The sequence below is a fragment of the Carex rostrata genome, chromosome 19 (assembly GCF_964058835.1).
Source record: "Carex rostrata chromosome 19, lpCarRost1.2, whole genome shotgun sequence".
Lineage (NCBI taxonomy): Eukaryota > Viridiplantae > Streptophyta > Magnoliopsida > Poales > Cyperaceae > Carex > Carex rostrata.
The window spans coordinates 6,921,088-6,938,499 of record NC_135936.1 but is presented as its reverse complement, the minus strand read 5'-3'; the positions used below and the strand labels follow the sequence as shown (position 1 = coordinate 6,938,499).

Genomic DNA, 17,412 nt, shown 5'->3' with positions numbered 1-17,412 from the left:
ACAGCTTTAATATTTTAATATTTTGTGTAGATTAATAATCTGAATCTAAATACAAATTTTGTGTTATTTTAGAAATTCAAACTCCGAATATATATATATATATATAGAGAGAGAGAGAGTACAGCTAACGCGCTTTCTCTAGTATTTCAACAATATATTTCCGGGCTTCAAATGACAAATTTAAACCGTTCAAACCAATATCCTTAACGAGAATTTCGTTTCCATATAAAAAAAGAAATTTTAAATTTTTTTACTATCAAGTCAAGTGGTCAAAAAAATGAGAAAAATAGTGCATAAAAATGCACACAAAATCCTTCATATTTTGACCCCTTGACTTGATAGCTTTTGCGTTGTAATAAATCATACGGCCATGAGCCTCGATGAATCATTGTGACTTTGTTAATTTTATATATTTTGTAAAAAGAATACTATGAATTTAATTTATTTTTTGCCACGAATAAAAAAATTCTGTATACAATTGTATGGCATGCGCTCCCAGTATTGCATTATTTTTTTTTTGTTTTTTGTTATTAATTATTTTTTAACTAAGCGTCCGTTAATTCTAGCATTTTTTTTTTCTTTTGAGTGTCTGTTACAAAATTAAACATGCACTTAGGTTTAACACAAGTTCGGATTCTCATCGAAAGGTAACTCATTTAATTTACGAAGAATTTCATATGTATCTTAGAAAAATTCAAAATTGTGTATTTTTCTTGTAAAATTTATAATATCACATTTATCTTTTCAAATTTTGAAAACTCATAAATTTACTTAATTTTATCCAATTTATTGCCTTTTCTATTAAAACTCATTTGTAAATTTGTAAAATTCTCATCTTTATTAAAAAAAATAAAAATAAAAATATGTAGTGTGTAAAAAAAACTATTCATTCTTTTAATTGGTCAGTTTTTTAGGATAAATGAGTTATTTCTTTACTCGTGACACGTATACAGGACATTTATGATATGCTTGTGTGTGTCACAAATAAGAAATGGACAATTTGTCCTCATAATCAGACAATTAGAAAGTTGAATGTTTCTCTTAAATAAGCTACATATTTTTTTATTTTTCTAATAAAAAGGTAAAATGAGTAATTAATACATTGTAAATGAGTTTTAATATAAAATGGCAATAAATTGGGTAAATTTGTGAGTTTTTTAAATTTAGAAGGATAAATAATTAAATATGATATTATGAGTTTTAGAGGCAATTTTGAAGTTTTTGAAGGATATGCATAAAATTCCCCTTAATTTAATTTTACACATGCAGATATTATAATTAAAATTTGAAGTATTTTTTCTCTTTTCTTTTATGAATGAGAGCAATTTATGGTCATTAAGAATCTTAATGAATAATGACCATAAATGTTGCAGGATCTTAATGTTAATAAGAATATATAATATTTTAAGTTATCAAAAGCTTACTAATAATCATAGTGACAAATGAATTATTCGGGTTCGGTTTGGCGAGGTTAAAAATTCGTGATTCGGATATAATTTGGAAACGATTCGGAATTATCTGGATCAGAAATCTCAGTCCTACAAGAGAGCAAAAAAAAAATGTTCTGGGAAAAATTCGGAAAAAAATTCATGTATAATTCATAAATTTCGGGCAAATTCCATAAAATTTGCGAATTATTCGGGTTTAATTCGGTCAACCGAATAATTCGACATTCAGTTCGACATCATCCAAAAAACAAATTATTCGGATATAATTCATGAATCTTGTAACTATGCTAATAATTAAGATCAGAAAACATGCGCACATGATCCTTTGTTTCTCTACTATGCTAATAATTAAGATCTCAAGGAAAACATGCGCACATGATCCTTTGCTTCTCTACTATGCTAATAATTAAGATCTCAAGAAAAACATGCGCACATGATCCTTTGCACAAGAGAATCATACTCGATTATGCTACTTTTTAGCTATAATTGCTCACATTTTCACTGTTTAACAAAGAATTCGCCATTTTCACGGATCAAAGATCCAAAATCTCCACATTGTGTCCGGTCCCTCTAGGAAATTCCCTGGTTTTTTTAGTCTAAAAAAAAAAGAATCGAGCAAAAAAGTTGAGGATTTCTGTACCATAAGATAAAATATAATTTCAACTTTTATGACAGCACACCTGGCGCTAGTTACTGCTCTCCTCATCCTCTTGCTTTCCTTTGACAAACGCTCCTTCTTCCAGTACTTGAAAAAGAAAATATTCATCAGAAATTCGGAGCCGAGGAGAGTCGATCCCGCGCCGATGGAAACCACACCATGCAAGTGGGACGAAACCGCTTTGCTCGTCATAGATATGCAGGTGTGACTCTCTCAAATTCTCTCTCTCTCTCTCTCTTTTTGTTATTAAATTTTTTTTTTTTTTTTCAGAATGATTTTTTGTTGCCAGAAATGGGGAGCCCGATGTTGGTGGCTGGGGCGAAGGCCATCGTGCCATCAGTGGCCAAGGCCGTTTCTCTGGCACGGGAGAGGGGCATTTTAGTAATTTGGGTCAGTTTATTCATTTTATTCAGTTTTGTTAGCTCATTCTGAGTACCAATTCATAGAATCTTGAAGTATAGAGCCTTCAAGTAACTCTGGGTTTTAGCCCTCATTTTAGTTTGGTCCAATTAATTTTGAGTTCTGGTTTAACTCAATTAAACCTCATTTATTGTAAATTGCAAATGAAAACCAATGCCGGTGTAGAAAGGACACGGCAAGAATGAGAATAAATTGCCCTAGTAAGCCTCAGTTTGACAACATTAACCCCCAAGTCTCCAAATTTGTATCCCCTCAGGTTACCTGACTGGGTAGAATTGGGTCCCAAAATGGATTGGCACGCATCTCAAAGCACAAATAATCCTGCTCCCTCAGTCATCCCGAATCCCGACCGGCTGAGAGTAAATCTGAGCCGTCCGTTTCAATTGTGTTGAGTCAGGTACCTGGGAGGATACGGATCCTAAGTCTCCAATTTAAAATAAATAAGCATCAGCTGTGTGAAACTAATAATAACAGGTTGTAAGAGAGCATGACCCCTTGGGAAGAGATGTTGAGCTATTTCGGAGGCACCACTATTCTAATGGCAAGGGCCCCACCATGAAAGGGGCTAAAGGTGCCGAGCTAGTAGAGGGGCTCAAAATTAGAGAAGGAGAGTATAAGTTGGTTAAGACACGCTTCAGTGCCTTCTTTAATACAAATCTCGATGCACTTCTTAAGGCCACTAGAATCAAACGGCTTGTTATTGTTGGTAAGCAAGTTATAGATGTATTTTGGTTTCATGCGTATACTAGCAGACCTAATATTGTTGCCACATGTGCCAAAAACATCTAGTATTTGTCATGTTCGCAACTTGATACCCAAAAATTTTTGGGCTAATTTTCATATAACACTGACGGATCAAGCAAACTGTTTTTTCTTTTTAAAAAAAAAGGGACTTAACACATCTCCTTTTCATGGAGTAAGAGAAATGTTAAGTTTCTTATGCATCATATTGTTGACACAACTGAAAAAATGTTACCACTCTTCTAAGTTGTCACAATTTTTTGTTTATATTAAATAGGGGTTCAGACTCCGAATTGCATTAGGCAAACTGTGTTTGATGCAGTTGCACTTGACTACGAACATGTTACTGTCATTGCTGATGCAACAGCCGCGGCTACGCCAGAGATTCATTCCTGTGAGCTCCTGTCTTTCTTTTTACCTGTCATGAATGTATAATTTTTCATCTCAATACCATCATTGAAGTTTACCTGAATTGACCCATCAGGTCGAGATTCTAATATCCCAATCCAATAAGACTCTTTAGACTATACCAATTAATTAAGAAGGGATCTAATGCCACTGCCTCTAGTGGCATCAGATGCTATTGCATCTCAGCTCTTCATTACAACTCTAATTTATGGCTTGATATTTAAAGAAAAAGAAAAGAAAAAAAAAATTGGAAGGACAGACAAGGGTTTGTTCTAGCGGGTCCTAGTTTTTTCTTCACATTGCTTGATGGTTACAGAGCTTCGTGAGAGCGTTCCAAACTTGAAATTATACTTTTACATCCAGTTCTATATTGGTACCTTCTGTGCCGGAAGGTTTAGCGTGGCTTCTTCAGAAGTTGAAAGCAAATCAGTAGGGCAAAGGAGCAACCTTCAAATTCTCTCTGAAATTTAAGTCCTTTTTGGTGTATCCTTGTTTCCTTTTTGCTTTTGACTAGATAGATTGTGGAGAATTGTGGAGGCGAGGCTTCACAAAAAATGTCTTAATTAAGCTCGATTAAGTATACTTCGACTTGTGTGGGTTTCTTTGAACTGTTTTGACTGTGAAAAACATATTATTCCATAATTTTGCAATTAGGTGCTAATCTGGTAGAACTATAAAATTGGTTTGTGCAATGATTGTAATTGCCAGGGAGGACACCTCCATGGTAATTGCAATTAAAAAGGTAAAAAAGACGAGGTGGTGGTGAGAAGATGCTGAGAAGGGAGAGAGTAACAAGAGGTGACTGGTAAGGAAAAGGCATCCATGAACGAGTCAATGGGGTTAAGAGGAAAAGGCAATGGAAATTGTAGGGACAGAGAATCCCAGACCAGACCTCACCAGCTTCCACTTTCCACCTTTTTCCTTCTCTTTAAAACTTCCTAATTTAATTGGATGTAGACCGGGATACTGCAGAGTGAAAGATAATAAAAGGAAAACTAGTTCTTGCCATATATCTAGAAGGCAATGAAGGTATAGGATATATTCCTATCTAGTGCACTGGATCCTTCCCTTTAATTTACATTACGTAATAAATCAATGACAAAGATAACTGTGTACTTGTAAACAATGCTAGTTAATAAAATGAATCTGTAAATAGTTTCCCCAGATGCATTTCTTTCCAGTGTTTTCCAAATCAAAAGATAATAGACATTATCTATAAATTCTGATTAAATTAAAAGAATGGGTATTTTACTGTCAACACAAGGCAGACCTGAATCTTTCTATTAAATCTGTTCTGTGATAAACGTAACCAATTGATGTCCGTGAGTATTACGATACAAGTTGATGTTGATACTCTGTGTCTCCATTTAAATAATATGTTTTCCCTTGATGGTACTATGCTTTTATCCAAATGCATATAATTATATTTCGAAAATCTTTTTGTATATTCCAGCAAATATTAGAGATATGAAAAATGTTGGAGTTGCCACACCAACCTTGCAAGAATGGACCTGCGCTGCCACATGATCTTAGTAAGTAACTGATTAATGAACCAAAATGTTGCTGTGATGTGTGCTTTTATTGTGCTTTGTATTAAAATTTGTTATAACTCGGTAGATATCTGTCTACTGAAAATTTACTGGGAAACCGCAGCAGCTATTATACTTGTAAAAGAGAGAATCGTTGCTTTTTTAGTATATGAGAACTAGTGCTCTGTGGGGGCTGTATACACCTTTTTCCGCTGATGCAAAATTGGTTTTTTGTTCAACTTTGGTGTTTCTGAAGTACCTTTGAGAAAATTTCGTTAGGAAAACTAAGAAACTTGTAATTATGTCTTCTCAGGTGATGAGGAAATGGTACGATGAGATCGGAGCAAGGTAGATGATAGAACGGCACCCATGAAGGGATTATGACGAGATGCTAATGTTAGGTGCTTAGGACTTCCATTTTTCTTTTGCCTTTTAAAGGGTACATAAGATGTGAGCTTGATTGGTCACTTCCTGACAGAAATCATTTAGTTATCACAACCGTTACTGTAAATTTTAAGGTTGTAACAGTTGTCAATTGCTATTGAATATACACTCTCTCTTTTGAAAAACCTTGACAGAGGCTACCAAGATTATAATGCTACAACTACAAGGATACCAACTCATGGTACCATTTAGTATCATTAGAACTCTCTCTCTCTGAAATACTTGGCGGAGGCTGTCAAGGGTATTATTAAACAACAAACACTGTTTTGAACTCTTTTCTCTCTCCGCATAAAACTAAGTTCGGAGTCTCATCAAGAGCCTGTTATTAATTATTTTTTATTAATTCTCCGCGTAAAACAATTTTTTGTTATTAATTATTTTTTAACTAAGCGTCCGTTAATTCGAGCATTTTTTTTTTCTTTTGAGTGCCTGTTACAAAATTAAACATGCACTTAGGTTTAACACAAGCTCGGATTCCCATCGAGAGCTAACTCATTTAATTTACGAAGAATTTCATATGTATCTTCAAAAAATTCAAAATTGTGTATTTTTCCTTCTAAAATTTATAATATCACATTTATCTTTTTAAATTTTAAAACTCACAAATTTATTGTCTTTTCTATTAAAACTCATTTTTAAATTTGTAAAGTTCTCATCTTACTCTTTATTAAAAAATAAAATAAAAAAGTATGTAGTGTGTGTAAAAAAACTATTCATTCTTCTAATTAGTTAGTTTTTTAGAATAAATGAGTTATTTCTTTACTCGTGACACGTATACAGTGACATTTATGATATGCTTGTGTGTGTCACAAATAAGAAATGGACAATTTGTCCTCATAATCAGACAATTAGAAAGTTAAACGTTTCTCTTAAATAAGCTACATATTTTTTTTTATTTTTCTAATAAAAAGGTAAAATGAGTAATTAATACATTGTAAATGAGTTTTAATATAAAATGGCAATAAATTGGGTAAATAAATTTATGAGTTTTTTAAGTTTAGAAGGTTAAATATGATATTATGAGTTTTAGAGGGAATTTTGAAGTTTTTGAAGAATATGCATAAATTCCCCCCTAATTTAATTTTACACATGCAGATATTATAATTTAATTTTGAACTTTTTCTTTTCTTTTTTTAATGACCATAAATTTTGCAGGATCATAATTTTAATAAGAAAATATAATATTTTAAGTTATCAAAATGTTACTAATGAGTCCAGCTAGTACGACATCGGTGTTACATGACACTAACTTCAAAATTGATTGAATAGACTTTAAACGACTAATCCAAACCGTTCAAACCAATTTACTTTATAAGTGATGCGTTTATATTTTCAAGTTATTTTAGTATTGTATTAAAATTAACTTAAAAACTCACACATTTGATCGCTTGATTTGATACGAAATAAATTCAAAAAGTTAAAAATTTTACATGTAAATGTACAACTAATGAAATAGATCGGTTTGAACGGATTGAATTCACCGTTTGAAGTCGATTTGATAAATTTTGAAATTAGTGGAGACTGAAATGACACTAATGTAATATTAGCGAGACTCGTTACTAATAATTAAGGTCTCATGGAAAACATGCGCACACGATCCTTTGCACAAGAGAAGCATACTAGATTATGCTAATTTATAGCTATGATTGCTCAGCATTTTCATTGTTTAAAAAAGAAATCGTCATTTTCACGGATCAATGAGGTCCCATTAGCCTTTATGAATATCCCTAGTTATTTTTTAGTCTGAAAAAAAAAGAATCAAGCAAAAGGTTGAAGAATTATGTGCCATAAGATAAAATATAGGGTAAATTTCGCTGTAGGTCACTAAACTTTGTTATTTGTCACGAATTGGTCACTCAAGTTTGATTTGTTCCTTTTGAGTCACTCAACTTTGTTATTTGTTCCAATCAAACCCCTCTATACTTTTCCATCCAAAATTTTAACGGAATATTCCTATTCCGTCCAAAAAATTAACGGAATATACTCATTCCATCCAAAATATTAACGAAATTAGTATATTCCATCCAAAATATTAACGGAATTAATATATTATGTTAAAATTTTGGATGGAAAAATATAGAGAGACTTGATTGGAACAAATAACAAAGTTGAGTGACTCAAAAGGGACAAATCAAACTTGAGTGACCAATTCGTGACAAATAACAAAGTTTAGTGACCTCAAGCGAAATTTACCCTAAAATATAATTTCAACTTTTATGACAGCACACCTGGCGCTAGTTACTGCTCTCGTGTAAACGGTGGGATATGGATCGGACAGTGGTATTATCGTATCTCTATTTGTTATAATTTTTTAAATACAGATAGTCTTAGATATGAATACGGATCGGATATTAAACGTTACGGATATAGATTGGATATTGGACGGATACATATATTTTTCATAATTAGTTTGTTAGTTACAAAATATATATTATATTATTAAAATATTAGTCACAAATTATGTCAATATTGTTCATCAAAATATATATCTATATACAATTTAATAAATTCTTGTTACAATATGTAATATAACACATTTGTTGTGGTTTAAAAGTGTAAACAGTCAGATACGGATAGTTAAATGTCTTACTGTATTTTTATCAGTTATAAATTTTCCGGATTCAGATCCGGACGAAATCGGATAATATCCGATCCGTTTACGCCCCTACCTTATCCTCTTGCTTTGCTTTGACAAACGCTCTTCTTCCAGTACTTGAAAAATAAAATATTCATCAGAAATACGGAGCCGAGGAGAACCGATCCCGCGCCAATGGAAACCACACGGTCCACACCATGCAAGTGGGACGAAACCGCTTTGCTCGTCATAGATATGCAGGCGCGACTCTCTCTCTCTCTATCTCTCTCTCTCTCTTTTGTTATTAAAATGATGTTTTTTTTTTTTTCAGAATGATTTTTTGTTGGCGAAGGCCGTCGTGCCATCAGTGGCCAAGGTCGTCTCACTGGCACGGGAGAGGGGCATTTTAGTAATTTGGGTCAGTTTATTCATTTGATTCAGTTTTGTTAGCTCATTCTGAGTACCACTTCATAGAATCTTCAAGTATAGAGCCTTCAATTGGTCCAATTAATTTTGATTTCTGGTTTAACTCAGTTGGACCTCTTTTATTGTAAATTGCAAATGAAAACCAATGCCGGCTTAGAAAGGACACGGGGCAAGAATGAGAATAAATTGCCCTAATAAGCCTCAGTTTGACAAGATTAACCCCTAAGTCTCCGAATTTGTATCCCCTCAGGTTACCTGACTGAGTAGAATTGAATCGGACGGTCCGAAAATGGATTGGCACGCATCTCAAAGCACAAATAATCCTGCCTCTTCTGTCATCCCGAATCCCGACCGGGTGGGAGTAAATCTGAGCCGTCCGTTTCAATTGTGTTGAGTCAGGTACCTGGGAGGATACAGATCCTAAGTCTCCAATTGAAAATAAATAAGCATCAGCTGTGTGAAACTAATAATAACAGGTTGTAAGAGAGCATGACCCCTTGGGAAGAGATGTTGAGCTATTTCGGAGGCACCTCTATTCTAATGGCAAGGGCCTCACCATGAAAGGGGCTAAAGGTGCCGAGCTAGTAGAGGGGCTCAAAATTAGAGAAGGCGAGTATAAGTTGGTTAAGACACGCTTCAGTGCCTTCTTTAATACAAATCTCGATGCACTTCTTAAGGCCACTAGAATCAAACGGCTTGTTATTGTTGGTAAGTAAGCAAGTTATAGATGTATTTTGGTTTCATGCGTATACTAGCAGACCTAATATTGTTGCCACATGTGCCAAAAACATCTAACATTTGTCATGTTCGCAACTTGATACCCTAAAATTTTTGGGTTAATTTTCATATAACACCGACAGATCAAGCAAACTGCTTTTTTTTTTTAAAAAAAAACAAAAGGACTTAACACATCTCCTTTTCATGGAGTAAGAGAAATGTTAAGTTTCTTATGCATCATATTGTTGACACAACTGAAAAAATGTTATCACTCTTCTAAATTGTCACAATTTTTTGTTTATATTAAATAGGGGTTCAGACTCCGAATTGCATTAGGCAAACCGTGTTTGATGCAGTTGCACTTGACTACGAACATGTAACTGTCATTGTTGATGCAACAGCCGCGGCTACGCCTGAGATTCATTCCTGTGAGTTCCTGTCTTTCGTTTTACCAGTCATTAATGTATAATTTTTCATCTCAATACCATCATTGAAGTTTACCTGAATTGACCCGTCAGGTCGAGATTCTAATATCCCAATCCAATAAGACTCTTAGATTATACTAATTAATTAAGGAGAAGGGATTTAATGCCACTGCCTCTAGTGGCATCAGATGCTATTGCATCTCAGCTCTTCATTACAACTCTAATTTATGGCCTGATGTTTAAAGAAAAAGAAACGGAGAATAAAATTGGAAGGACAGACAAGGGTTTGTTCTAGCGGGTCCTAGTTTTTTCTTCACATTGCTTGATGGTTACAGAGCTTCGTGGGAGCGTTCCAAACTTGAAATTATACTTTTACATCCAGTTCTATATTGGTACCTTCTGTGCCGGAAGGTTTAGCGTGGCTTCTTCGGAAGTTGAAAGCAAATCAGTAGGGCAAAGGAACCACCTTCAAATTCTCTCTGAAATTTAAGTCCTTTTTGGTGTATCCTTGTTTCCTTTTTGTTTTTGACTAGATAGATTGTGGAGTATTGTGGAGGCGAGGCTTTAAAAAAATGTCTTAATTAAGCTCGATAAAATATACATCGACTTGTGTGGGTTTCTTTGAACTGTTTTGACTGTGAAAAACATATTATTCCATAATTTTGCAATTAGGTGCTAATCTGGTAGAACTATAAAATTGGTTCGTGCAATGATTGTAATTGCCAGGGAGGACACCTCCATGGTAATTGCAATTAAAAAGGTAAAAAAGATGAGGTGACTGGTAAGGAAAAGGCATCCGTGAACGAGTCAATGGGGTAAAGAGGAAAAGGCAATGGAAATTGAAGGGATGGAAAATCCCAGACCAGACCTCACCAGCTTCCACTTTCCACCTTTTTCCTTCTCTTTAAAACTTCCTAATTTAATTGGATGTAGATAGGGGTGGCAAAAAAGCTCGTGGCTTGATCGTAACTCGCACCTGACTCGCTTGTTACTGGGCCGAGCTGTTAACGAGCCAGCTCACCACTACCTCGGTTCAGAATGAACAAGTTCAAGCTGGGGTCTAGCTTGCTCCCGAGCTAGAGCTAGCTCGGCTAGGCATCAATTTGTCAATTTGTATGAATTTGTGTGCATTTTATACTGTTTAACTCGGTTCAGCTCAATCCAAAAAGTTTGTAGATTTTATTTCTTCTTAAAACAAGATCCAATCAGACCCAGTAAGCCAGCTCGTCAGCTCGCAAGCTAGCTCGGGCTGGCTTGTCTCGATTTCCTAAGTCCAACTTGCTCAGCTATAGCTTGGTCCAGGATTTAACAAGCTAAGTTAGGACCTAGCTCAGACCGAGCTAGCTCATTGACACCCCTAGATGTAGACTGAGATAATGCAGAGTGAAAGATAATAAAAGGAAAACTAGTTCTTGCCATATATCTAGAAGGCAATGAAGGTATAGGATATATTCCTATCTAGTGCACTGGATCCTTCCCTTTAATTTACATTACGTAATAAATCAATGACAAAGATAACTGTGTACTTGTAAACAATGCTAGTTAATAAAATGAATCTGTAAATAGTTTCCCCAGATGCATTTCTTTCCAGTGTTTTCCAAATCAAAAGATAATAGGACATTATCTATAAATTCTGATTAAATTAAAAGAATGGGTATTTTACTGTCAACACAAGGCAGACCTGAATCTTTCTATTAAATCTGTTCTGTGGGAAACGTAACCAATTGATGTCCGTGAGTATTTCGATACAAGTTCATGTTGATACTCTGTGTCTCCATTTAAATAATATGTTTTCCCTTGATGATATTATGCTTTTATCCAAATGCATATAATTATATTTCAAAAATCTTTTTGTATATTCCAGCAAATATTAGAGATATGGAAAATGTTGGAGTTGCCACACCAACCTTGCAAGAATGGACCTGCGCTGCCACATGATCTTAGTAAGTAACTGATTAATGAACCAAAATGTTGCTTTGATGTGTGCTTTTATTGTGCTTTGTATTTAAATTTGTTTAACTTTCTAGATATCTGTCTACTGAAAATTTACTGGGAAACCGCAGCAGCTATTTATACTTATAAAAGAGAGAATCATTGCTTTTTTAGTATATGAGAACTAGTGCTCTGTGGGGCTGTATACACCTTTTTCCGCTGATGCAAAATTGGTTTTTTGTTCAACTTTGGTGTTTCTGAAATACCTTTGAGAAAATTTCGTAGGGAAAACTAAGAAACTTGTAATGATGTCTTTTCAGGTGATGACGGGTACGATGAGATCGGAGCAAGGTAGATGATAGAACTGCACCCATGAAGAGATTATGAGGAGATGCTAATGTTAGGTGCCTAGGACTTCCTTTTTTCTTTTGCCTTTCAAAGGGTACATAAGATGTGAGCTTGATTGTTTACTCCCTGACAGTGAGCTTGATTGGTCACTCCCTGAGAGAAGATCATATAGTTATCACCACCGTTACTGTATATTTTAAGGTTGTAACAGTTGTCAATTGCTATTGAATATACACTCTCTTTTGAAAAAACTTGGCAGTGGCTGTTAAGGATGAAAAATGGTCAATTGCTATTGAAAAACTTGACAGAGGCTACGAAGATTATAATGCTACAACTACAAGGATACCAACTCATGGTATCATGTAGTTGTATCACGAGAACTCCGTCTCTCCGCGTAAAACTAGTTGACGAGTCAGCATCAATAATGCCAGGTTCTAATGTTACAACTACAAAACTGACAGCACTCAAAAAAAATAAAAATAAAATAAAATAAAGGATGGCAAATTATTAGCCCAACAGAAATATAAAAGACGCAAACATCTTACAAGGATAGATATGCATGAAACAATGACACAAGCAGCACAAACAAAACCGCTATATAATTGCATCAATCTCACCAAAGCTGGAAAAGAAGCTACAACAGCCCCGTGTTAAACTGAAAGCCTGATGCAAGCGTAAACTTTGTTCCTAATAAGTTTGCTATCTTCTCTCCCATGGCCATCTCCTCGGTGGAGGTGGTGGTGGTGTGAGAAGGTCAAGCATGGTTTCTTTCTCCTTCGGGGTTAAAGGAACCCCTCGTACTAGGTTTAATGCCATTATGTGCACATTTGTTTTTTGACGGTGCCTTTGATATGCCCACACCCCAGCACCAGCACCAGCTAAAATTACCTGACAATAATAAGCTCCATTTTTAAATTAAATCAAATTAATTTATGAGATTTTGCAAACATGTCTGAATTATTTTAGTATTGTCATGATTTAGCAACATTTGCATTGAAGGTATTTTTAAAATCATCTGCATTTTTTTAGTATTTGGAAAACAAGCCCATAACTTGCCGCATTTGCCAGAAAAGATCATCTAAGTATTACCGTGCCACCAGGTCAATAGACCCAACATGACTATAGCCCATTTCAATTAATGCTGGGGCAAAATTATTTCTACTTGAATTGCCCCTTTTTTTCCCCTCTTGTTCCATGGATAATTCTCTAAACCACTGTAATGCTAATCAGTATTTGATGAGAAAAACTGAAAGAAACAATTGTTTTCGGAAATGATAACAAGAGAAGGGAATGTGTAAGATTATGATTAATTCTACAAAAGAAGTAACTACTCAGAATATTACTTATCCATTTTAGGTACCATCTGCAAACATAAAAGCACAATTTGGTGAAACCCCTTATTATCATTCAGTATAAAAATCCTCAAGTTAATTACCACGTGGTTCCATAAATTCAATTACTTTCAAAGTAAAACAATAAGATCTCTACATCCTATTTTCTTAAAGTGTTCATCACTTTTCCATTATTGCCAAAGAAAAACAAAAATTAAACACACAATAAGAACAAAACAAAAAAAGGCTATCATTTTGTGATGCACTGGTACTAGTTAGTAACAGTTCAGTGGATAAATCAGCTATTTCATTCATAAATCATCACACTTCAGGATCATACCAAAGAGAGATATAATAAAAGAGATGTTAATATTTTTTTAAAAGAAATTCATGGATTATGAACTGACCGGTGAAAGCCAAAGAGCGGCAGTTTGAAGGTCAAATTTTGGAGCATATAGCACCGTCTCACCAAATTGCTCTTCCAGTTTTTTGTATATGTCCTTGTCAGTTTTGCCAGATTTGATTTCATCGCGAATCAGCTACAAGACATCAATACATAACTAAGTTTTAATAATGCTCAAACTCAATTAACTTTCTATTCAACCAAACATTCAATGACAAAGTGAAGTTATGCAGACAGAACTTCAAAAATATCGTATTTGTCTCTGTAAACAAAAGTATAGCATACACGGTACCAAAAAAATGGGAATTTTAAGATATAACCTCCTCCCAATATCTTCAGCAAGTACCCAAATTGTCCATGCCTCTCTTCATTTCTTCAAAGTATTCAAACTAACCATCTCTCATGTTTTGCACATGCACACAAGATTTTTTTTTTTTTTTTTTGCAAAAGTGGTATTGACCACCTGTTTCATTACGAAACAGAGTCCATACAGTCCAACTAGCATCAACATCTAACCACCACTAAATCTCTAACCACATATCAAATTAACAGTAGGACCAAAATAACAACTAACAGCATAGGCTAACAACTAAAAGCATACCATGTAACTATCATATCATGAAAAAGTAATACTAAATGGAATCAGTAATGGCGATAACACTAGAATAGGAGGCACTAGCTGATGAAGATGAAACACATGCACACAAGATAATTTTGAGGTTCCCTAGGGATACCCAAGAAACCCCCTATGCTCAACCCCCACAACACACAAATGAAAAAAAAAAAATGCAGAGAGTATACCAGCAGACATAACCCTAGCAGGTCTAGGTATATGGTAACTGCATCATGCCAGAATGAAAAATCTTTTGAGTTCAAGTCTTCATAACACATATTTCAGACATGTTTACCTTCCGGAGCAAAACTGCCACATCAGCGTTGGAATCTTCAATTGATTGGCTGCCACACTCAGTGCACCGTACATTGTGGCTTATATTCCTAGCCCGAGCTTCTACTATCTGTGTCTTCTTTGATTCATCGTCAGTTGCCATCATAAAGACCTATCAAGACGAATTAATAGTTCCTTTTCCCTTGACCTGTGTGCAGTGGCGAAGCTAGGAATTTTGTTAGGGGTAGGCAAGCATAACATAAATAGTTGCAAAAAAAAAAATCTCCCATTTCATAGGAGAAGTACCGTTCGCAATGGCTGATTCAAGCTAACTCTCGCCTTCAAAGGAATTATCTAGAGATAGCAACGCACACGATAGAGAAGAGAGGATTTCCTGAAATGTACAAAAGGTTCTATAAGAGTTCTTTTATATATATACACATAATATCCCCTGTGAGCAATGCATTGATGTATAACACTGTAAAATTTAGATCTTTATTTACCAGATAAGTAGGTGAAGAATTCAACACGCCTAGATTAGTCGGTTCTGTATAAATTAACCTGCGATAACCCAATACAAAGTTGAGATCAAAACAAAAGGAGAAAAAATCATGTGAAAATCTTTCACACGTATATATAGAATTGTAACCCTTTAATTAGCCTGTTACTGGTACATCAAAATCTAATAGTTATAATTTATGTGAAAATTTAATACTCTACTCTTGCAATTATTCAAAAAATTCCTACATGGCAGCAAAAGCATAAAGAAGGGCGACAACACAAGGCAGGCAACAACAGAGGGCAATTCCAATAAGCATACCAGTGCCACACAAAATATAGCAAAGAATACATTATAACCGTAACCCTGTCAAAGATAAGATACTAAACATGATCAACCAAATCTGAAAAATTCCCAAAATAGTACATGCTTTCCCAAAAAAATTAAAAACAGTGCGTGAAGCAGCATCATTAGAGCTTGATTGTTTCATTAATAGGGCTTGATTGATTCATTAACAACAGAGGGAAATTCCAATAAGCATACCAGTGCTTTTATCTTACAATATCTAATAAATTGTCCTATTAAGCAGTAAGACCCAAAATCAATCAAAAATCAGAAATTGATTCATCTAACATCATACTAACATCATATTAAGCATGACAGACCCAAAATCATCTGATTCAGTTCATATTTCTTCAGCAATTCAAATAGTCTAAATTAACAGACCATTGAGCACCAAATAGTCTAAGTTAAGAAATTTCGGAATTCAGAGAAGGAGATTTACCGAACAGAATTAGAGGCGGCTAGGGTTACTGGTGGCTGAGACGGGCTGCGGGGCTGGCAGGCGGCGGGCACACTGGCACAGTAGAGCGGCGCGGCGCGGCTATTCTCTCTTCGCGCAAGCGCAGGGTTGAGTGTTTTCTTTTCCTTCGCGCAGGGGCTAGGGGTGTTCAAATGGTTCGGTTTATTTGGTTTTTAACCGAACCGGAGAAGTTCGGTTTAATTGGTTCGGCTTTTCGGTTTAATTGGTTCGGTTCGGTTCATTTTTTTGTCTTATTCGGTTTTTGTTGTTTGGTTCGGTTTAGAAAGAATTTAATTCGGTTGAACCGAACCGACCAAATTTTTTTAATGAAATCGCGTCAGGGTTGGATTCATTTTCACGCTCCCCACCCCTTGCTCTTTTTCCCCTTTCTTTTTTCTGGGATCTTATGGCTGCCTCACGCTCCCCCACTCTTTCTTTCTTCTAGGTCAATCTAAATCTTCACAGAGCTAATTAGATTTATTTGTTCTGTCTCACGCTCCTCCACTCCTTCCTCTCTTTTTCCCTTTCTTTATTTCACTCCTCTGCTGCAATTCGATTTCAATAGTTTTTTTTTTCAAAAATTTGTCTTTTCTCTCTATTCTCTTTCTTTCTTTTTGTACTTTTTGTCTAATTTGTGCAACGCACCACAGGAACAAAGATTTCTTGTTGGATTTTCTACTTGAGTCAAATCAAATCTAGTTTAAGTTTTTTTTTTTTTATTTCTTGCTTGAGTCTTATCAAATTTTGGTTCAACCGAACAAACCGAAGTAAAACTTCGGTTTGTTCGGTTTGGTTGTAATTCGGTTGAGAAGTTTAGTTCGGTCGGTTCGGTTCTATTTTTTAAAACCGAATAAAACTTTGGTTTGCAAAAATTAGTTCGGTTTCAACCGAACCGACCTTTTGAACACCCCTAGCAGGGGCTCTCAGCAGCGCAGCGGAGCGGAGGTTTGAGTTTTTTTTTTTTTTTTTCTGGGCTGGTTTCTCTGGGTTATTGGGTTTGGGTTTTGGGCTCTCTGGCCTCTGGGTAGGCAAGCCCATTTAATAAGCCCGGTTCAAAACAAAATTTCCAGGAGTTGGCAGGGAGTCAGCTTCGCCTCTGCCTGTGTGTCTGAAGCGTCGAAAGCAAACTAAATTCCGGAAATTAGAAAAGACCGTAACCAATATAAACCAATACAAAGATTAATATCTCAAACCACAAGAAATAATCGAAACCGAGGAAAAACCTCCGAGATCGTTAGAAATAACTTACAAGATGGCTGTAGACGCGAATAGGACGGGCTCTCGCTTGTATCAACTAGACCATTCCAAGCTGAACAAGAGGTATTAATGGGCCTTGATTTGGAATGGTTGAAGAGTTAACCAGGATTTTAATATACTAAAATACAGGCTAGTATTAATGGGCCTTTATGGGCCTTACCTA

General features: G+C 35.2%; 3 protein-coding genes across 7 annotated transcripts; 2 read left to right on the top strand and 1 right to left on the bottom strand.

Moving 5' to 3' along the window:
• The first annotated feature begins 1,873 nt into the window (after window positions 1-1,873).
• Window positions 1,874-5,773, top strand: LOC144571357 (putative inactive nicotinamidase At3g16190). 2 transcript variants are annotated; one of them, XM_078320629.1, is made up of 6 exons: window positions 1,874-2,308; window positions 2,377-2,496; window positions 3,001-3,232; window positions 3,545-3,661; window positions 5,129-5,207; window positions 5,518-5,773. In XM_078320629.1, the coding sequence occupies exons 1-5, from the start codon at window positions 2,117-2,119 to the stop codon at window positions 5,200-5,202; spliced, it is 735 nt and encodes a 244-aa protein (XP_078176755.1). In that variant the 5' UTR covers window positions 1,874-2,116; the 3' UTR covers window positions 5,203-5,207; window positions 5,518-5,773. The 2 variants fall into 2 exon arrangements, with proteins under 2 accessions (XP_078176755.1, XP_078176756.1); XM_078320630.1 differs by having other exon boundaries at window positions 2,093-2,308; window positions 5,526-5,773.
• Window positions 5,774-8,342: 2,569 nt separating this feature from the next.
• On the top strand, window positions 8,343-12,575 carry LOC144571358 (putative inactive nicotinamidase At3g16190). 2 transcript variants are annotated; one of them, XM_078320632.1, is made up of 6 exons: window positions 8,343-8,484; window positions 8,555-8,641; window positions 9,126-9,357; window positions 9,678-9,794; window positions 11,656-11,734; window positions 12,044-12,575. In XM_078320632.1, exons 1-5 carry the CDS (start codon window positions 8,419-8,421, stop codon window positions 11,727-11,729), a joined length of 576 nt encoding a protein of 191 aa, XP_078176758.1. In that variant the 5' UTR covers window positions 8,343-8,418; the 3' UTR covers window positions 11,730-11,734; window positions 12,044-12,575. The 2 variants fall into 2 exon arrangements, with proteins under 2 accessions (XP_078176758.1, XP_078176757.1); XM_078320631.1 differs by having other exon boundaries at window positions 8,355-8,484; window positions 11,656-11,738.
• CCMH (cytochrome c biogenesis protein family) lies at window positions 12,537-16,135 on the bottom strand. Of its 3 annotated transcripts, none has more exons than XM_078320633.1 (6): window positions 15,975-16,134; window positions 15,195-15,252; window positions 14,998-15,085; window positions 14,714-14,917; window positions 13,810-13,941; window positions 12,537-12,959 (listed from the first exon to the last, which is right to left on the bottom strand). In XM_078320633.1, the coding sequence occupies exons 4-6, from the start codon at window positions 14,855-14,857 to the stop codon at window positions 12,771-12,773; spliced, it is 465 nt and encodes a 154-aa protein (XP_078176759.1). In that variant the 5' UTR covers window positions 14,858-14,917; window positions 14,998-15,085; window positions 15,195-15,252; window positions 15,975-16,134; the 3' UTR covers window positions 12,537-12,770. The 3 variants fall into 3 exon arrangements, with proteins under 3 accessions (XP_078176759.1, XP_078176760.1, XP_078176761.1); XM_078320634.1 differs by having other exon boundaries at window positions 14,714-14,899; XM_078320635.1 differs by having other exon boundaries at window positions 14,714-15,085; window positions 15,975-16,135.
• Between the last annotated feature and the right edge of the window lie 1,277 nt (window positions 16,136-17,412).